This window comes from Gobio gobio, assembly GCF_949357685.1.
Source record: "Gobio gobio genome assembly, chromosome: 22".
In the NCBI taxonomy this organism is placed as follows: Eukaryota; Metazoa; Chordata; class Actinopteri; order Cypriniformes; family Gobionidae; genus Gobio; species Gobio gobio.
This window is the reverse complement of record NC_137118.1, coordinates 5940744-5960521: the sequence shown is the minus strand read 5'-3', so window position 1 is coordinate 5960521 and position 19778 is coordinate 5940744. Positions and strand designations below refer to the sequence as shown.

At 37.2% G+C, this 19778-nt stretch overlaps 2 protein-coding genes across 7 annotated transcripts; both read right to left on the bottom strand.

Annotated features, from left to right (window-relative positions):
* Positions 1-1353: 1353 nt before the first annotated feature.
* LOC307118895 (titin) lies at positions 1354-6200 on the bottom strand. Of its 3 annotated transcripts, none has more exons than XM_079804739.1 (7): positions 6002-6200; positions 5453-5761; positions 5110-5367; positions 4756-4929; positions 4420-4455; positions 4261-4292; positions 1354-3618 (listed from the first exon to the last, which is right to left on the bottom strand). In XM_079804739.1, exons 1-7 carry the CDS (start codon positions 6048-6050, stop codon positions 3412-3414), a joined length of 1065 nt encoding a protein of 354 aa, XP_079660865.1. In that variant the 5' UTR covers positions 6051-6200; the 3' UTR covers positions 1354-3411. The 3 variants fall into 3 exon arrangements, with proteins under 3 accessions (XP_079660865.1, XP_079660866.1, XP_079660867.1); XM_079804740.1 differs by having other exon boundaries at positions 1355-3618; positions 5453-5758; positions 6002-6189; XM_079804741.1 differs by lacking the exon at positions 4420-4455 and having other exon boundaries at positions 1355-3618; positions 6002-6189.
* ift46 (intraflagellar transport 46 homolog (Chlamydomonas)) lies at positions 6189-19302 on the bottom strand. 4 transcript variants are annotated; one of them, XM_079804743.1, is made up of 12 exons: positions 19238-19302; positions 18628-18721; positions 18480-18556; positions 18256-18401; positions 17953-18027; positions 13994-14087; positions 13780-13908; positions 13570-13688; positions 12172-12238; positions 12032-12092; positions 11860-11945; positions 6189-7038 (listed from the first exon to the last, which is right to left on the bottom strand). In XM_079804743.1, exons 1-12 carry the CDS (start codon positions 19259-19261, stop codon positions 6952-6954), a joined length of 1059 nt encoding a protein of 352 aa, XP_079660869.1. In that variant the 5' UTR covers positions 19262-19302; the 3' UTR covers positions 6189-6951. The 4 variants fall into 4 exon arrangements, with proteins under 4 accessions (XP_079660869.1, XP_079660872.1, XP_079660871.1 ...); XM_079804746.1 differs by having other exon boundaries at positions 6420-7038; positions 18506-18556; positions 19238-19299; XM_079804745.1 differs by having other exon boundaries at positions 6644-7038; positions 18480-18549; positions 19238-19301.
* Between the last annotated feature and the right edge of the window lie 476 nt (positions 19303-19778).

The following is a 19778-nucleotide window of genomic DNA, read 5'->3' as shown; positions in this document are numbered from 1 at the left end:
CTTACTCGTTGTACGCACAAATTCTGACTTACATTAATACAAAATCGAAGTTTTGTATTCACAACTATATCTCAATTTGTACAAATCGCTGCACATTCACGTAATTCTGTATTTTGCACACACAAGTTAAAAGGCATTTGTTTGTGGATAGTCAAACATGCCTGCAACATTTATCAAGTTCATGGATAAGTGTGTGTGCATTTATTAATCATTTTGAGTCTAAAATCATCCCACAGTTCTCTACTCTAACTGTAAATTTGGTGAGACTTTAATACTCGGGTCATTGACAGCTGTCAAATGCTGTTTTTGGGCTCTTTTGCGCACTGTGAGAGTTTACACCTCTTTACTGACATCTAGATTTGCCTTTTAACATCAATTAATCTGCCGCTGACTTCATGACTTGCCTTTTAATTGATAGACAGAACCTTTAACAGAGTTTGTCATGCAAGACAAACCACTTGAGCTCTCCCAACTGCTCTGAAAGGCTCAAGTCATTTATCTAATCATTTTGTATGACATTTACTAATGGGTAGGCTGGAAACTTACGACCTCACAGTGTGGCACTTCAAATACTGTATCCTTGACATTATTGCAAGGCACTGGTGTTTTCAGTGAAGTCCTTTTATTATGTACTTAAGTCTTTATAGTGTGTTCGTGCTGTACATTATCCAGGACCAAGTGCAAGAGAGGAAGTAAGTTTCTTCACTTTTTTTTCAGAATGGTAATTGAAACGATTATTCTGAAGACGCCTATGGTCCATTCAGAGAAATTCTTGCTGATTCTGCGTTTTTAAGGACCAGAAACAATTAGGTGGTAGAACTGCTATGTTCTCAGCTGTTTTTTCTGCCATCTGGTGGTTGATCAGGATGTCAAGATGTTTTTTCCCCCCTTCTCGTCTGGCTTGAATGTGTTGCTCTTGTAAGTTGCACTGCACCAGATTCATTAACTCTTTCCCCGCCGGCGTTTTTGAAAAAAGTTACCAGCCACCGCCAGCATTTTGAATAATTTTCACAAAATGTTCATGGCTCCCAGAATATTATGTTCTGTGAATATTTGGACATGCTGTTCTCAAAAAGAAACAACAGAGCCTCTGCTTTTAAAAAGTTTTATTCTATCTTAATGCATTCCCTTTTATCAACACTTGAATGTGGGTAAATTTCCTTAAAAAAAAAAAAACATTTTCAGCAAAAAGCTGAGAAAATCACGCTATGAATCGGATTCATAATGATGATCAAAACACAGACGGTTCAGATCGCTAGCCTAGAAATCTAGACGGCAGCAAATGTAATTTGCAGCTAAGGTCGTCTAGCAACTCTCCGTTGGCTTGCGAGCTGGAAAAACCAAACTCTCATTTCATTTAATTCATTTATTATTTATTTAAAAGACGACAATGTACATTAATCAACATTACAATAATGTAAATGTACCCGAGTTAGCTCAAAAGTTCTAATTTTCTTCGACAGTCCTCCAGCCAGGTGTAAAAAAAAAGCAACCTTAAAAATAATCACAATTATAAAATCATTGCATACAACACATTATGGTTAGCAAATACAATTAATGTAAAATAGTTATATAATATATAAATACACACAGAGGGAATTAGTGCCCACAGGTTTGGTTCTCTACAAGCCATTTTTTTGCATTCTTTTTGAATGAAGAGAATGACAAAGACTCTCTAATGGTTTCCGGTACTGTGTTCCATTGCTGACCTGCCCTTACGGAGAAAACAGCCTGACCAAAAGCAGATTTTCTCCGGGGGATAATACAGTCTTCCCTCACTGCTCCCCTTGTTACCCTAACCTCACTTGATCTAAACTGTATAAAGTCACATAGTGAAAGAGGTGCTAAACCACGTCTGATTTTATAAATTAAACAGATGTTGTTGAATTTAAAGAGATTATCCCAGGTATATCTGATATTTACTTAGAATACTACAGTGGTGGTAGTGGTATGGTTTTTTTATCCAGTATTTTTAATGCCAAGGTTTCTAATGGTTTTATCGTTGTAGAGTGCGTATTTGACCAGCTTATTAAACAAAATGTAATGTGGGATAAAATCATGGAAAAGAAATATAATTTAGCAGCTTCTGTTGAGAGGGAATCTCTAATGAATCTAAAGTTTACTAAAATGAATTTAATCCTATTACTAACTTTTTTTATGTGAGTTTTGAAATTGAGATTTTAATCTATATATAATCCTAAATATTGGAATTCTGTGACGATCTGTACTCTTTCTCCAGATATAAAAATTTCTAATCAAGCCAATCACATCGTGTATAGAGTCGGTGGGCGGGCTTAACATAATGACGGCAGAGTTGCGGCGGTTCCGCGTGTTACTTGTAAACAAAGAAGCTGGCGAACAGCAGTCTTTCGAATCGGCTTTGGCCTAACCCTGATTACCTAATCCAAACCCCACCCCCACACCTACTCCTAAATCTACCAATACAAGGGGGGTAATAATTCGGCACAACAACGGCACTGAAGTCATTCTTAAGAAAGGAAGATGTGTTCGGAGTTTTGCCGACCGGATACGGCGAAAGTTTAATCTATCAACTAGCTCCGCTTCACCTTCGTTGCTCTGGTTGGTTGTAGCGCTATCCTATTGCGTGCAGAGGGAATTCGAAAGACAACCGTTTATCCCGCCCCTCGGATTGAGCCCTGCCAATGGCTTGTCAGGCTAGTAGATCGCAACAACCCCAAAGCTTCAGAGTCCTATAGCTCGTCCTGGGTCGATATTTAATTCGGTAACATTAGGCATTTTTTTTAATGTATATGATGTTTAATGTTGATGGTTGCATTATTTTACATATGCATCTGCTTATATGATATCACCTGTTGCGGTTTATCAGTGAAAACCGGAAATGTCCATCAATGGCGGGGAAAGAGTTAAAAGGGTTGGTTCACCTAAAAAATTTTATTCAGTCATTAATTACTCACCCTCGTCGTTTCAAACCCGTTCATCTACGGAACACAAATTAAGAAATTTTTGATGAAATCCGAGAGGTTTCTGAACCACCCATAGGCAGAAACGTCATTGCAACTTAGTTCCATAATGTTATGAAGCGATGAGAATACTTTTTGTGCAAAAAAAGACACATTTATTCAACAATGTCATTCTCCTACGCTATTCACGTAGTAAATACAGTGCAGCGCTTCCAGGTTCTACGTCAGAACGCCGGCTCCTGCGTCAGCATCACACGTGTGTCGCGCTCACGTGAACAGTGTCGGACAATAATGAGCCTGTGTTTCGTGTTACGAAAATGAAGGAATGTCTTACGGGTTTGGAACGACATGATGGTGAATAATTAATGACAGAATTTTAATCTTTGGGCGAACTATCCCTTTAATATTCAAGCGTGTTAGTATTCTTTCTTTTAACTTCAACACGTTTTGTAGTCTCTTATATTAGTTGTCATTCCTCTCCAGCATCAGGGCACGCTGTGGACTGTTCTTCAGAACACTGAACAACTGTTTCCGTCCTGCATGCGGGTCCAACCTCAGAGTAACCAAAGTCCTCAAAGTGTTGCGCTGTGGCGGAGGCCTGATTGGGCTCTTTCGGCTTTATGAAGTCTGTGTAGACATACGGCAAAGGAGTCACTTCTTCAGTGCCAGGTACTTCCTGAGAGACAAGAGTGGCCATATTAGTAGGTATTATTAAAAAAATTCATAAACCTGGCTATAATAGGCCTACATTTATCATTCATAGCATTCCGCTGGAAGAGTTTTTCCTGACTTAAAGACCCCATAAAATGATTTGCGTCAGGGGCCATGGCAACTTCTGGTGCAGTGAAATTGTAAAAAATGTAAACATAAAAATAAATGTTGAAGAGAAGTGTCACACAAGAGGACAAAGTAATATTGATAAGATTCAACTTCTTGCTAAAGTGAAGATGGATTGTATAAAATATAACATGATATATATGATTGTGATCAACAGCTATCAGAAATATGACAGGGAAAATACTGCGTGCATAGTGTGTTTTTGGGTTGGACATACTTGTCACATTTTTAATAGATAAAAAAAATGTGGACATGTCTGTAGGTGCAAGATTAGACTCAAAAAATTGTAAAAAATCTGCTAAGAGATTAATTTGTTAACATGTATTAATGCTAATACACAAGGACTAAAAGCCTCGTTTTTAAAAAATGCCTTTCATAGGGTCTTTAAGATAAGGAAAATATCAATAATTTTATTGTCCATCTAAATATCTACCAAAAATATTATTACATCTGTTTATTAATGTTTTTAATTGACCATTACCTGATAAATTCCAAGGGCATTATCTGCATCCCCTGTGAAGTATATTTCACAGATATTATATGACAATGCAATTGTATAATAATACAATATACATGTGTACACACACACACACACACACACACACACACACACACACACACACACACACACACAATATACCTTCATCTGTAGTTCTGCCATTTTCTGTTCTTTGCCCTAAAAATGTAATTACAGTCAAATATTCTGTACAAAATAGAACAATAGTTGCTGTAATTGTATGTCAGGTTTTAGGTAGCTTGCGGAGTGGCTGGGGAGTTTTTGTAAGCAGAAAATTTGTCTGTGATTCATTCTCCTTTTCTTCCTGTCTGTTTTTGAGAACGTTTGTTGAGATTACGTGGTACTGACATTCATGATCTGAGTCACAGAATCATCCTAAATCATAAAGGCTATGGGTTTCAGAAACATTCTAAAGCAACATGTATGGACATCGTTCATGTATTTGGGAGAAAGTCTTACTGTGGTGGTGGTAGTATTTGTAAAGGATGTAGAACATGATGCACAATCCAAAAACACCCATGAGTGTTAATCCTCTTGAAAGCAGAATCTGACCAGACTGATTACCAATAGTGCCATTTCCTTGGGTAACATTTCCTTGCGTAACATTTCCTTGGGTAACAGTTGCGTTTTCATCTTAAAACCAGAAAATGACGATTACTCAATGCTGCTTTCTTTTCACAATCGTGCTACTATTGAAAGACACCTTTGTGTTTAAAGATGTATCAACTTTAAAGGATGTTTTAAGTTTAATTTCTGGTCCTGAATCATTTTGAGGATTTAAATAAGGTGCGCAACAGATGGAAAACTGCTTACCGATAATATGTATGTGCTGTTCTGATTCTCCATATGCATTTGACACAACACAGCTGTACGTTCCGTAATCTGAGCTGGTTATGTTGCAGATGTGTAGAGTTTGGTTCCTCTCGCTGAATGAGTGTCTGTGTTTCTCTAGAAGGGGGACGCTTTCTCTCATCCACATCAGGTGCAGAAATGACCCGCTCACTTCACATTTGAGAGTCACAGATGTGTTGTTTGTCCATGAGACCACAATTTCTGTTGCATTCGGTGGGTCTTAAAATAAAACGTGTTAATGAGCAAACTTAGATCAAATAGAGGAATTACGTATGAATAAGGACAATCAGGTGTCTTGACTTACATTCAATAATTAATGTAAAGTTTTGGAATGTTTTGGTTCCGTTTCTTCTAACTATAGTTTCCATGTAGACTCCTTCATCCTGTGCTGTCACGTTCTTCAGAATGAGGGTGTTATTGCTCAAAGAGAAATGAGCATTTTCCCTGCAGTCTTGGTAGCATTTGGGACCATTTTTGTCATACTTAAGATATAATTGTGATCTTTTTAGATTTTTCCATTCCACTGACTCAATAGTATCTTGATCAAGTGTCTTTCCAGTGAGTTCAACACGACTGTATAAGCCCGTCTTTTTAACTTCAAGAATGTCTTCTGCTGTTAAATCAATATAGTCATTACCATCCATAAACAGATTTAAACATTTGAATGAAAGACAATTGTCTAGAAGCACACTATGATATATTGACCATAAATGTAGAATGTAATAATTTATCCAAAACTACCTAGAAAAAAAAACTGCATTTTCAAAATACTCATATACACAGGAGCATTAATAGCACAAAAAAATTAATAAATAGCAGACACACCAAAAGAGAAATAATTAAACACACTTACCCAACACAGCAAACAGAAACAGCCAGACATGAATGTAACCTCCAGTCATTGTAAGTCTAAATTATCATGAAGTTAAATTAGCATTTTACTATCGTTAATAAAACCGTTCTAATCTGTAGATGTGCTTTATATGATTTACGCTTTAATGCACTCGAAGCTGTCACCTCAAAGTAAAAATAATGCCACGGTAAACCACAACAGGAAAACAAAAGCGGGTAGAATGAGGAAGAAGGCAGGGCTGCTCTTATTCAGATTATGAAAGATGTACATGTTTCATGTGCATTTCACACAGTATATCAGGCTAATAACATGCTATGCTATGATTCAGTTTAATATTCAAATTTATTCCCATGTATCGTGATGTCATCCAGCTTTGTTAAATCTCCAGTGTTTAGTGTTGATTCTTGTATTATTTTTTATGGGATATTTACAGTACTGTACTTTCTGTTATTTAATTTAATATCGGTTATATAAACATTTATTAAAATAAGGAAGTGTAACTCAAAAGGGAAACCCATCATCCTCTGGTCAGCTCACAGGTGTTACCCTTCAGTAAGAAAGTACCACTTCATTTTAAACTGTAAAATAATTAGGCAATGTAGATTTGATTATTTTTGAAGACACATTTCCAGTCTAGAGTTTGAGGAAATATGTTTTATTAAAATGCACAATCTAACACAGACATGTGAAGAATATGTAGAACATAACAGTAATAATATTACAATCTGAAATTATTTTGAGGATTTAAATAAGGTGCACAACGGATTGAAAACTGCTTACCATTAACATTTATGTGCCGTTCTGATTCTCCATATGCATTTGACACAACACAGCTGTACGTTCAGTAATCTGAGCTGGTCATGTTGCTGATGGGTAGAGTTTGGTAGACAAGGTGACAGTTGGCGGCAGGAACAAAACAGGATGTAATAAAATAGGCCATGATGGAGACTTCAGTCCAAAGTGAGTCTTTCAGCAGTAGCTGTATGTGAAGCAGGCGGTGTGTCAGACTTGTGGCCCTCCGCTACGGATTTAAAGTGCTGATCACGGGGGAAAAAGATAATGTCATCAAAAGTACTTCCAAAAAAAGGCAGCAAGCATACAAAAACACAAATTAAACATTCAGAAATACTACATAATACCACTGATCTATAGAGAACTGGATTGCTTATGAGTGAAGCCACCGCGTCGCCATATTGGTATTCCATAGTAAGCTCATGCATTATATCAAATTAATAGGAAATTATATGATTTTACTGAGAAAACTCCAGATTGTCTGGTGAAAGACCATTACTCACTGAGAGGACACTTTTCCCTGAGTGAATGAACTGGAAATGGCCTTAATTTGCATGCATTTACCTTGCCCTGAATTCCCCCCCCCCCCCCCCCATCTTATTCCACTTCCTGCTGAGATATCACTTAGAATTCACCCAAAATCTATTGGATTTAATGTCAATTCTCACTATACAGTATTATGTGTTTGATATCGTTTGAAATGTCTCAGTGCAACTGGTTCAAAAATCGTATAACCACAGAAGTATACAAGAAGTTAATAAGAGTTTTTAGAGCTTAGAGATATTTTACTCATGACGGTGGGTGTGGCTTTTGGAGCCATTTGGTCTCTTCTTTCAATCCAGGCCAATGGGACATCGATTCAATTTAAATTCCCTTTGTTATCAGAGGTTTCCATTTGAAAGAGGTTTCAGTCTGGTCTGAACTTCTTAAAGCGATGTAGCAATGAGTTCAGGGCGCAATACTTTAATAAGATTGGCCCGTAACACCGCAAATGCTCTGTGTTACGTAATATTCAGAAAGTCAGGAAATCTTTCAGTCTTTAGGCTATTTTGGAATATTTTATGTTATGTACAAATTATCTTTGAATTGATTATGTAATTGGCATTATACATTTACCTGACTGTTAAAATTGTTAAATTTTGACCTATTCTGATTTACTCTGGAATGATTAATTATCTCCGATTGTCAAACGAATATAATTTCAACAAAGGGTTAAAATGGAATGATTAAATGTATGCCTAACTGTTAAATAAAAATGACCAAACAACCAATTGGCATCCTATCCTAAATTCGACAATATGATAAAATGGAGTCAGATAAAGAATATTATAATCAAATCCATTTTGCCAAGCTGAAACACAGAACGCGCAGTGACCTTCAACCGCAGCTCGTCCTTCCTTGGAATGAGATTTTAGCGGGCCTTACAGCACCAAAAGTGGTTCCTCTATGATTACGACAAAGAACCACTTTTAGCGCCATATAGAACCTTTTTTTTTTTTAGAGTGTAGTAAACATCAGATTAGCTGACGGATGAGACACTTGGACCACAAAACTAGTCATAAAGGTACATTTTTTTTAAATTGAGATGTATACATCATATGAAAGCGGGATAAATAAGCTTTCCATTGATGTATGGTGTGTTATGATAAGACAATATTTGGCATCTGAGGGTGTAAAAAAGTCTAAATATTAAGAAAATCGCCTTTAAAGTTGTCCAGATGAAGTCCTTAGCAATGCATGTTACTAATTATGATAAATTTTTGATTGGTAGTAAATTTACAAAATATCTTCATGAAACATGATCTTTACTTAATAACCTAATGATTTTTGGCATAAAAGAAAAATGGATAATTTTGACCCATACAATGTATTGTTGACTATTGCCACAAATATACCTGTGAGACTTATGACTGGTTTTGTGCTCCAGGGTCACAAATGTCAAAGTGTGCATTCTGAAATCGGAATAAATATTTATGCCTTGTAACCTGAAATACCCTTGTACTGTTGTGTTTATGCATTTATGTTGTGTAGTATTGTTTTTATTCATACAGAAGGCTAACTGCAAATGTTTCAACAATGATTTTGTTAACAGCATGCATTTCGAAGCAGTTAATGCTGGTTAAATTAATCAATTCAACAACATAGCATACATAACACTTTACTCATATGGTAACAGTAAACGCCATAAATTTGCATTGTCTTTAAGAGTCTGAAATACATGTTGCTCAATGAGGAAATAAAGTACATGCATCATAACTTTAGACAAATAACGCTGACTGCTTTATTTCTGAGATGTTGCATGGAAAACTTTGAATTTTAATACAATATGGTGCAATATAGTAAAAGAGGCTTGTATTAATATTTATTGCATATGCTATTCAAATCAATTTCTGCCGCTAAACACAGATATAATGTTTAATATTTCCTCCATAATTATAAACATAATTGTGTTTGTGTTTGGTCAGTTACCCGTGTTGGCAGTGTGCAGTAGACACACCCACATCAATGATTTCACTATACTGTATGACTTATCCTCTCCGAAAAGACCATACACATTACAGATAACATCTGAAGTAACTATTAACCCCTAGGAGTCTGAGCTGTTTTGGGGCCCTTTAGAAGTTGACATGCTCTGACATTTGTGTTTTTTTTTTCAGTTGCTTATAAACACATTAATGGAAAAAGTGTAATTACACTGTATTCAACACAAACCATAATATGTGAGCAACATGTATGTACATGCTTTTATTTTTGAGAGAAAAATGTTTATGCAAGGTTTTTGAGAAAACAAAGAAATTTGTTTTAAAATTAAGGCCTCAAAACACACAATAGATGGGTGTCCACAAGACTTTTGACTAATGGGTGTATTTGCCTAGAGTTTTTACTTTAAACTGATGTGAGAATCATTGAGCCTACTCATTCACATAAAACAATACACTGATTTAAAATTTGTAAGAGTTTTTCCTTCACAAAGCCTGTATGGGAAGAGGCGTGATAGCTAATTAATAACGATGGATATCACCTGAGAGGACAAAATAACATAATAGCCTGCATAATGACCTGCATAATGAATGAGCTTAATTCAGGTGTGTGACTGAGAGCAACAGGGCATATATTATACTTATCTAGTAAATTAATCTTGATTTAAGAATGTTTAAATATTAAGACTAGAAACAAGACAAAAATTACTAAGAGCATTTTTTTCTACATTTTTTGTACTATTTTTTGTTTTTGAAAGTGGTCTCATGCTAAATAATTAAATAATAAATAATTAAAATGAAGGTACAATTGATACAAAACGGAATTCACCGTAAAGAAAGCAATTCACTTTGTTTCTACAAAACAAAACTCTATATTAACTTGATAAAACAAACTTTGATATTAAATTTAAAAGATTAGATTTAATTTAAGACATTAGATTAAATTTAAGACATTAGGCTATAATTTTTAAACATCAATATGAATAAAAATACGTTTGACTGGTACTATATTTATAGCATCTGAGCAGACATTTGTGAATAAAAGCTTTATTGATGTGACACTAGGCTCTTTTTCAATAAACACGTTATAATCCATCCAAAACAGGCCAAATAAATCTATTATTTTATATTGCAGCAGGATTTATTTTTGCGTTTAATATTCACAGATGCTAACAGAATAATCTAACCTACCTTATAGGGCTGCACAATATATCGAAATTATTGAAATATCGCAAATGTACATATCGCAATATGCATATCGCAAGGGCACGCAATATCTGAATGATTTTAATAGGCTACTTCAACATTGTGAAAAGTCTACGTTTTAGGTTGACACATATAGCAGAGAATAGACTCGGCACACGACTTACTTATGTGACTGACGTTAAAAAGAGTTATTAAACATAATAACTTGCAAACAACAACTCGTTGCAGTCTCGTGCTGTCTGACACACACACCGAAACATGCGCACAAGCCGTTCTTTTTTTTGTGTCGTGTTACACACTTGAACCAGGGATGGAAATTAACTTTTTTGTCCACCGGCCACTGTGGCTGGTGGATTTCAAAATCTACCAGCCACTCAATGTTTTTACCAGCCACTTTCTTGTTTTTAACCGACAATGTGTAACTGCATGTGAAAATTAATACTACAAGCTCTACAATACTTAAGTCAGTCTAAGCAACTGAAATGTTTCTCTGCAAAGTGTGCAGTTCGCCTGAGGTTCATCACGAGTTACTGGACAGACCCACTGATACCTTTTTTTCTATTCAGCCCTATATCTGGAGATCCTCTTGCATTCAAACGGTGGACGAAACGAAAGCTCGATATGATTATAAAAAACCGCGCATGTTCTCGAGACTCCGCCGCTATGGCAATAAAGCCGCTAAAACGCAACCATGCGCATATTGGCCTCTCTACTACTTATTGTGAATTTGATTTATAACGCCTCATTTTTTTTGAAGGTGTGCCTCCTCTAAAAGTGTCCGCCGTCCAGGTGAAACAGTAGGCTATGCTATTTTTATTTACCCGCCACGGTGGCCGGTAGGTGAAGCGAGTTTACCCGCTACAACACAAAATCACCCACATTTGGCTGGTGGCGGGTGCTAATTTCAAACCCTGACTTGAACTGTCAAATACACACAGTTATTTCAAAATGGCTGTCTTGATGAGAATTCATATAAACACAGTCGGTTATGCTTTAAGTGAAAGATATCATTTGGGGAAAGAAATAGATTTTACAAACTTAAAGCAATATGGTATCGCATATCAAATATTGCACTATTTAACAAGGATATCGCATTTTTCTCCAATATCGCACAGCCCTACTACCTTACAAAACCAATTCTGTGAGACTGAGACGCAGCAAATTGGGAGATTGTTGCTCAATGTTTGGCTGTAAGTCAATGATGCAAACACTTCCGGTGGCTTCACCGCCTGATGCAACTTTAGAATGCAATGAGCAATCCAGTCATTTATATAGACAGTGCATAATACAAACTAAAACTAAAAAAGCTAATCAATATTTGCAGATTGTGATAGGTATTTTTAACATTTAAATTAATATTGTAGAGTATCTCATACTAACCTGTGAGTTTTTGAATTCGGAGTAGAGTGTGAACAGGACGTGAAGTGAGTGAATGCGGTTCTTGTACACAGGGATGTCCAGGATTCCTGACAGGGTACACGAACAGTCATTAACATAACCAACAAAAGCATCAAACATGTGAATGCAAGAAACATGCAATAGACCAACTTACCACAAATAATGTCAACATAATCTGCCAAATCACAGTCAATGTCTGCTGTGGGGAGATTCACCTGGTGAACAGACCGGGAAGTGAAGATGAACGGTTTGATGAAGGATCATAAGCAGAACATATTTCAGTCGAAAACTAACCTTCCCCAAAAGCTCCTCAAATTCAGGTGGCCACTCTTGCATCAGGCTGTCGATGTCTGGCATGGGTCTGATATGAAATATACAAGACATTTCTAACTAACATTTCTTTTTCTTGCAGGATTAACATATATATGCTTTTTTTTAATAAATTAAATATCCCCAAACACTTAGACCAAAGTGTGTCTGATTAGAGTGGTGGAGGTATGACATCACTTTGTAGGCCAAATGGGGAAGCGATTTAGCATTTTAGCGCTTCCGGTTCCATCGTCCCGAAGTCAATGGATTTTTGGAAAGGAGTTTTGGTTAAATGGCTGGAAAACGTTTTATTATAGGACATAAAATACATCAGTATTACCCCATTCATGATTTTTTAAGCTGTTACGTGTCTTGAAGAAGGCGGTTACTAACAAGTGGCTAAATGGGACTAGAAGCTGTCGAGGAAATGAAACGTCATCATCACGCCGAACAGGTAAACTCTTTACGTTTTACAGCCTCTGTACGCTCATAATTGTGCTTTAATAAACTATTCTAACTCAAATGTTCTGGGAGAATGTTTTGAGATAAAAACTTAAAGAGTTGTCAGAAGCTCAGCGATGGTGACGTTCAAGTCAAGCGACCATGGTGAGCAACAGTTGTGTTCATCTGAGAAAATGATCTTGATTGACAAAACTTGGAAGTATCATAACTTGTGTTGACAGAGCTTGTTTTTAGCAATAATCCAAAAGCCTATGGTCAAGGAAAACTGATGCGAAACGACGGTTGGCCTACAAAGTGACGTCACACCTGCACCACTCTATATGTGTCTAAATGTAACAAAAGAGGAAACAAAACTAGACATCCTGTCTGAACTTATACACACACATATACATATACATATAACCTTATGAGTCATGACCCTAGCAACAAGCGGAAGTATTAAGGAATCCAAATTTGCTTTCATCTAGTAACAGAGAATTATACATATGAAGATCATATTGTAGAAAAATTATGCAATGAAACGTCACCTTTTTCATGCTCCTATTCTATAAAAACTGCTGTACTCTTTTTGTCAGGGGGGATTGGTCTGAGATCCCCCGGCCGTGATTAAAGCATATTCAAAGGCATTATCTGGAGTCTGTCTGATTACTGCTAGACACTAGAGATCTTACTTACATTCTCAAGTGATCGTGTTTAGTGGAGCACTAGAGATCTTATATGATAGTGATAGTGTTCCACTTCAGCACTAATGATAGTGTCCATAAGTGTTCTTATGCTGTCTGACTCGAAGCAGGTGTCGAAGTGGAGATGTCCTGTTTAGCTTAAGTCAGGGGCGTAGGGGAATTTCTGGCACACTTGTTACAAAATGACGCAGATGTTCTGCTTTCAAGATGTTTGTGGTTCATGCATGTCAGTGCTTGCCTTGTGTAGTGTACGGTAGCTGGAGGTTTGGACCGATGCAGCTCAGTAATGCTCTCGATCCAGTTGTCTATGGCTTTGGGGTTCTTCTCCGGGTTTTCAATGCTCTTAACTTTCACTTCCTGTGAAAGAGATGTGCATTGCATTCTCAAATCACATGCCAGGCCAAAATCATCAAAGCACCTTGATTAGTCTTGTAGTGTGTGGACTCACAGCGACATTGTGTTGTTTGCTGTTCTCTGACAGCCACAAGGAAAGCACGGTTGGGTCTGACTGTTTAACGCATGGCTCGTCTAGAACGAGGAGACCCAGATTGTCACCCTTCCCATCCGCCCGTGGTACCTGCAGAACACAAAGAGTATAAAACATATAAAGAAATTGTCAATTGACACTTTCAGACCTGAACCACACCTGAATGTTCACTCACTTTGAGGAAAGCATCAATGTCCCCCACAGCTGGGATGAAATCAGGGATAAAGGGCTTCAGTTTGTGGTCAAGCTCTATCGTCTGAGGAGTGTATCTGAAGGAAACAGTCATGCAATTCATACCAGTAACAATCCATGATATATCTACAAATCTAATGAGTGTTTTTTTTGTTTCTTCAACTAAAGCCACTGTTTGAGATTTGTCTTTTTGTTATTTGAAGGGCACATTATTTTTGTGCATTATGTGAACATTACTTTATATATACAGTAAGGAAAATAAGTATTTGAACACTCTGCTATTTTGCAAGTTCTCCCACTTAGAAATCATGGAGGGGTCTGAAATTGTCATCGTAGGTGCATGTCCACTGTGAGACATAATCTATAAAAAAAAAGCCAGAAATCACAATGTATTATTTTTTAACTATTTATTTGTATTATACAGCTGCAAATAAGTATTTGAACACCTGAGAAAATCAATGTTAATATTTGGTACAGTAACCTTTGTTTGCCATTACAGAAGTCAAACGTTTCCTGTAGTTTTTCACCAGGTTTGCACACACTGCAGGAGGGATTTTGGCCCACTCCTCCACACAGATCTTCTCTAGATCAGTCAGGTTTCTGACCTGTCGCTGAGAAACACAGAGTTTGAGCTCCCTCCAAAGATTCTCTATTGGGTTTAGGTCTGGAGACTGGCTAGGCCACGCCAGAACCTGATATGCTTCTTACAGAGCCACTCCTTGGTTATCCTGGCTGTGTGCTTCGGGTCATTGTCATGTTGGAAGACCCAGCCTCGACCCATCTTCAATGCTCTAACTGAGTGAAGGAGGTTGTTCCCCAAAATCTCGCAATACATGGCCCCGGTCATCCTCTCCTTAATACAGTGCAGTCGCCCTGTCCCATGTGCAGAAAAACACCCCCAAAGCATGATGCTACCACCCCCATGCTTCACAGTAGGGATGGTGTTCTTGGGATGGTACTCATCATTCTTCTTCCTCCAAACATGTTTAGTGGAATTATGACCAAAAAGTTCTATTTTGGTCTCATCTGACCACATGACTTTCTCCCATGACTCCTCTGGATCATCCAAATGGTCATTGGCAAACTTAAGACGGGCCTGGACATGTGCTGGTTTAAGCAGGGGAAACTTCCGTGCCATGCATGATTTCAAACCATGACATCTTAGTGTATTACCAACAGTAACCTTGGAAACGGTGGTCCCAGCTCTTTTTAGGTCATTGACCAGCTCCTCCCTTGTAGTTCTGGGCTGATTTCTCACCTTTCTTAGGATCATTGAGACCCCACGAGGTGAGATCTTGCATGGAGCCCCAGTCCGAGGGAGATTGACAGTCATGTTTAGCTTCTTCCATTTTCTAATGATTGCTCCAACAGTGGACCTTTTTTCACCAAGCTGCTTGGCAATTTCCCCGTAGCCCTTTGCAGCCTTGTGCAGGTGTACAATTTTGTCTCTAGTGTCTTTGGACAGCTCTTTGGTCTTGGCCATGTTAGTAGTTGGATTCCTACTGATTGTATGGGGTGGACAGGTGTCTTTATGCAGCTAACAACCTCAAACAGGTGCATCTAATTTAGGATAATACAACCCAAAATCAGAAAAAGTTGGGACAGTATGGAAAACGCAAAAAAAAAAAAAGAAGTGATTTCTAAATTTACTTTGACTTGTATTTCATTGCAGACCATATGAACACAAAATATTTCATGTTTTGTCTGGTCAACTTCATGTAATTTGTAAATATGCATCCTTTCCTTTCATTCAGACCTGCAATTATTGAAATGTTTAAAAACAATGTTCCTCAAAGAAAGATAGGAAGAGATTTGGATATTTCACATTCAACAGTGCATAACATAATTAAAAGATTCAAGGAATCTGGAGGAATTTCAGTGCGTAAAGGACAAGTGCGCAAGCCTAAGCTGAACAACCGTGATCTCCGATCCCTCAAGCGGCACTGCATCAAGAATCGTCATTCATCTATAAGCGATGTCACCACATGGGCTCAGGACTACTTTGGCAAACCTTTGTCAAGTACCACAATACGTAGTTACATCCACAAATGCCAGTTAAAACTGTACTGTGCCAAAAGGAAGCCCTATGTTAACAGTGTCCAGAAGCGCCGTCGACTTCTCTGGGCTCGGAGGCATCTGGGATGGACCATCACACAGTGGAAACGTGTACTGTGGTCAGATGAATCAGTATTTCAGGTATTTTTTGGGAGGAATGGACGCCGTGTGCTCCGGACCAAAGAAGAAAAGGATCATCCAGACTGTTACCAGCAACAAGTCCAAAAGCCAGGGTCTGTCATGGTATGGGGTTGTGTCAGTGCCCTTGGCAAAGGTAACTTGCACTTCTGTGAAGGCACCATTAATGCTGAAAAGAACATAAGAGATTTTGGAGCATAATATGCTGCCTTCAAGAAGACATCTTTTCCAGGGACGTCCATGCATATTTCAACAAGACAATGCAAAACCACATTCTGCACACATTTCAAAGTCCTGGCTGCGGAGGAAGAGGGTACGGGTACTTGACTGGCCTGCCTGCAGTCCCGACCTGTCTCCCATAGAGAATGTGTGGCGCATTTTAAAATGCAAAATGCGACAACAAAGACCCCGTACTGTTGCCCACCTTAAGACTTGTTTGCAGGAAGAATGGGACAAAATTACACCTGAAACACTTCATCACTTGGTGTCTTCAGTCCCTAAACGTCTTTTAAGTGTTGTGAAAAGGAATGGCAACATTACAAAGTGGTAAATGCTTTACGGTCCCAACTTTTTTTTGAAATGTGTTGCAGGTCTGAATGACAGGAAAGGATGCATATTTACAAATGACATGAAGTTGACCAGACAAAACATGAAATATTTTTTGTTCATATTGTCTGCAATGAAATACAAGTCAAAGTAAATTTAGAAATCACTTATTTTTTTTATTTTTTTTGCGTTTCCATACTGTCCCAACTTTTTCTGATTTGGGGTTGTAAATGGAGGTGGACATTTTATAAGTGGAGGTGGACATTTTAAAGGCAGACTAACAGGTCTTTGAGGGTCAGAATTCTAGCTGATAGACAGGTGTTAAAATACTTATTTGCAGCTGTATCATACAAATAAATAGTTAAAAAAATCATACATTGTGATTTCTGGATTTTTTTTATAGATTATGTCTCTCACAGTGGACATGCACCTACGATGACAATTTCAGACCCCTCCATGATTTCTAAGTGGGAGAACTTGCAAAATAGCAGGGTGTTCAAATACTTATTTTCCTCACTGTGTATATATATAAAATTGTATTTATATTATAATTTATTTATTTTATATACTACTCTTTTGAAGTTAACTAAATAGTATTCACTGTGTGAAAATATTACCAGGCAAAACAAAAGAAGTTTAAAAACATTATTATTATTATTATTATTATTATTGTATTATTTATATTAAAATTGTAATTATATGCATGTATGTATGTATGTATGTATGCATGTATGTATGTGTATATATATATATATATAAAAAAGTGTGTGTGTGTGTGTGTATATACATATGTAAAATTGTATATAATTAATTATATATACAATTTATTTTATATACAATTACATTAAAGTTACATAAATTTCATTCACTGTGCATTAAAATGTGTTATATTTCCAATCAAGCTGTAATTTTATCAAATTAAAAAGTGTGAAAATATTATTTAATTGTGTTTAATTAGCCCAGATAAAGAAAACAAATTGTTTAAATATAATTTTCATTATCAATTCCAGCAGAGAATGCCATCAAACTAATTCATAAAAGTTTAGTTTGAAGAGAGTTTGTATTTCTTCTTAATGTCCACAGGGTCAAAAGTGCAAGTTAAAACACTCATTTACAGTGTTAAGAGGGTTAAGGGCGTGTTTCTCGTATGTCCGTGTGCTTGGTGTGCAGGAGCACAAAGGTGTGAAGTTGTTGCATGCTCACCGTGTGATGTACTGAAACAGCTCTTTGATCTCAGCTGTGACAGGAAGATGTTCATAATCGGCTGGGTCATATGCACTGTGAGGAGTCACACACACACATCCCACCTTATTTTATAATAAAATAGCTTGTTGTTTTGAGTAAATACTTTAACTATAATGCTCTTAGTACTATTGTTAAAAACTGACATTTTACATTTGCATCTTCTAGCCCACTTCCTTATTGTATATCTGTAATGTCTATCAATCTCTTTCACCTTGGCCAGTAGACAGTGTGCAAGTTTATGTTTCAGATGAGCGGGCCTACCCTTCCGGAGCAGAACCGGGCTCCCCTTCCTCCTCATCAGACTCTGTGTCATCAGAATCATCATCATCATCGTCGTCGTCATCATCATCCTCCTCTTCCTCTTCATCATTAGTACCGTGAGCACCAGATGGCGGCTCTTTCTTTCTCTGTGGTCAGATGTGAGCAGGTCATTCATACCTCACTTTATGCATTCGTGAAAACGAGCCTGTTAACTGTAATCTTACTTTAGTGTCCTCTTCTAGATTCTCACCAGCATAGCTGGCCATGGCGCTGTGCTTCTGCCTGCCCGCCCTCCTGGAAACTGGCATGATGATACACAGTTGGTGAATGGGAGAAGGTAAAATATTAAAAGAAGTGGTTGAGATTTCTCACCTATCTGTCGTGGGGATGGTGTGTGAACGCTGGCCGCCTCGTCTGCATTCACCTCAAAACTCTCGTCGTATGGCTGGTTGGTTGTGAGTTGAATCTGATTGCAGATTTATTTGAAGTTTAGTACACACTAAAACTGGGTCTCAGAACCTATGGAGCTGCCTACCCAGACTGCATTTCGAGGAGTCATAGTGATACCAAAAAAGCTGCTGACTTAGAACACTTCTATGATGCCCTAAATGCTGTCTAGGTAAGCAGCATACTAATACACACACACACACAATCTCTCTTCAAATAAATAACACTACATATATAACAATACGTTTAGAGAAAAAGCCTATGAACTCTCGCTTATGATGGGATTTATGTTAAGCAACTATTTCATAAACTTCATGGCATGTAGTGAAATATTTAGACAAAATGTAACATTCTGGAATAACATTGTTTTGCTGCAGCTCAGTGTTCAACTCTCGCGCTAACGTTACGTTGATTCAGTGGCCACGTCTCATTATCGAGGCAGAAAATAAAGCACGTTAGCGTGTTGTATGAATTCCTACATATGTATTATGGTATAAACGATTAAATGAATGATATTTGCGCTATAATAACAAACCTTTTGTCGCTCAGACCTCTCCATGAAAACACCGTGTATTGTTGCCAAGGAAACTTGTTCTCGCGAGATGTTCAGCGGAAGTGCGTGAGAAGAGAACATCAGTTTATTAGACTCACGCACTGATGTATTTATATCAGATTTTAGATCAGTAGTTACGCATTTTGTTTAATTTAATGCAGGAAAAAGAGTCACATTATTAACAACTTTAGCTGCCAGAAGAAAAACAAATTCAGGGTTTCTTTTCAGCGCGTTTTGTTCTTAGTTTGTTCCTAAAATAATTTAAAGTCATGTATAAAATATAAAAAAATTGTTTTGCGCCAACTTTTTTTTATGTGTATTGTATTTTCCTAATAAAATAAATAAATGCTTAATGTATTGTTCTTTACATTTCATAGTCATTTTGAAAAGAAAACCGCCCATCATATACACACATTTCTGTTAACATGGGTTTCTAAATCTTTCCAAAATGATCTTGAGTAAATGAAATGATAAAACAAATGCTCGAGTGTTTCTTTTTCCAGTCTACAAAATTCACAGGTAA

Excerpts from the sequence above, each read along its gene's own strand:
- LOC307118895 (XM_079804739.1), bottom strand. The coding sequence starts at position 6,050 with ATGACTGGAGGTTACATTCATGTCTGGCTGTTTCTGTTTGCTGTGTTG. Across the intron at positions 5,762-6,001 it reads GTTTCTGTTTGCTGTGTTGG|CAGAAGACATTCTTGAAGTT; the intron begins GTAAGTGTGTTT and ends TTGATTTAACAG. Across the intron at positions 4,930-5,109 it reads ACAGCACATACATATTATCG|ATGAAAACGCAACTGTTACC; the intron begins GTAAGCAGTTTT and ends TCTGGTTTTAAG.
- ift46 (XM_079804743.1), bottom strand. The coding sequence starts at position 19,261 with ATGGAGAGGTCTGAGCGACAAAAG. Across the intron at positions 18,722-19,237 it reads AGAGGTCTGAGCGACAAAAG|ATTCAACTCACAACCAACCA; the intron begins GTTTGTTATTAT and ends ATCTGCAATCAG. Across the intron at positions 18,557-18,627 it reads ACCATCCCCACGACAGATAG|TTTCCAGGAGGGCGGGCAGG; the intron begins GTGAGAAATCTC and ends TCATCATGCCAG.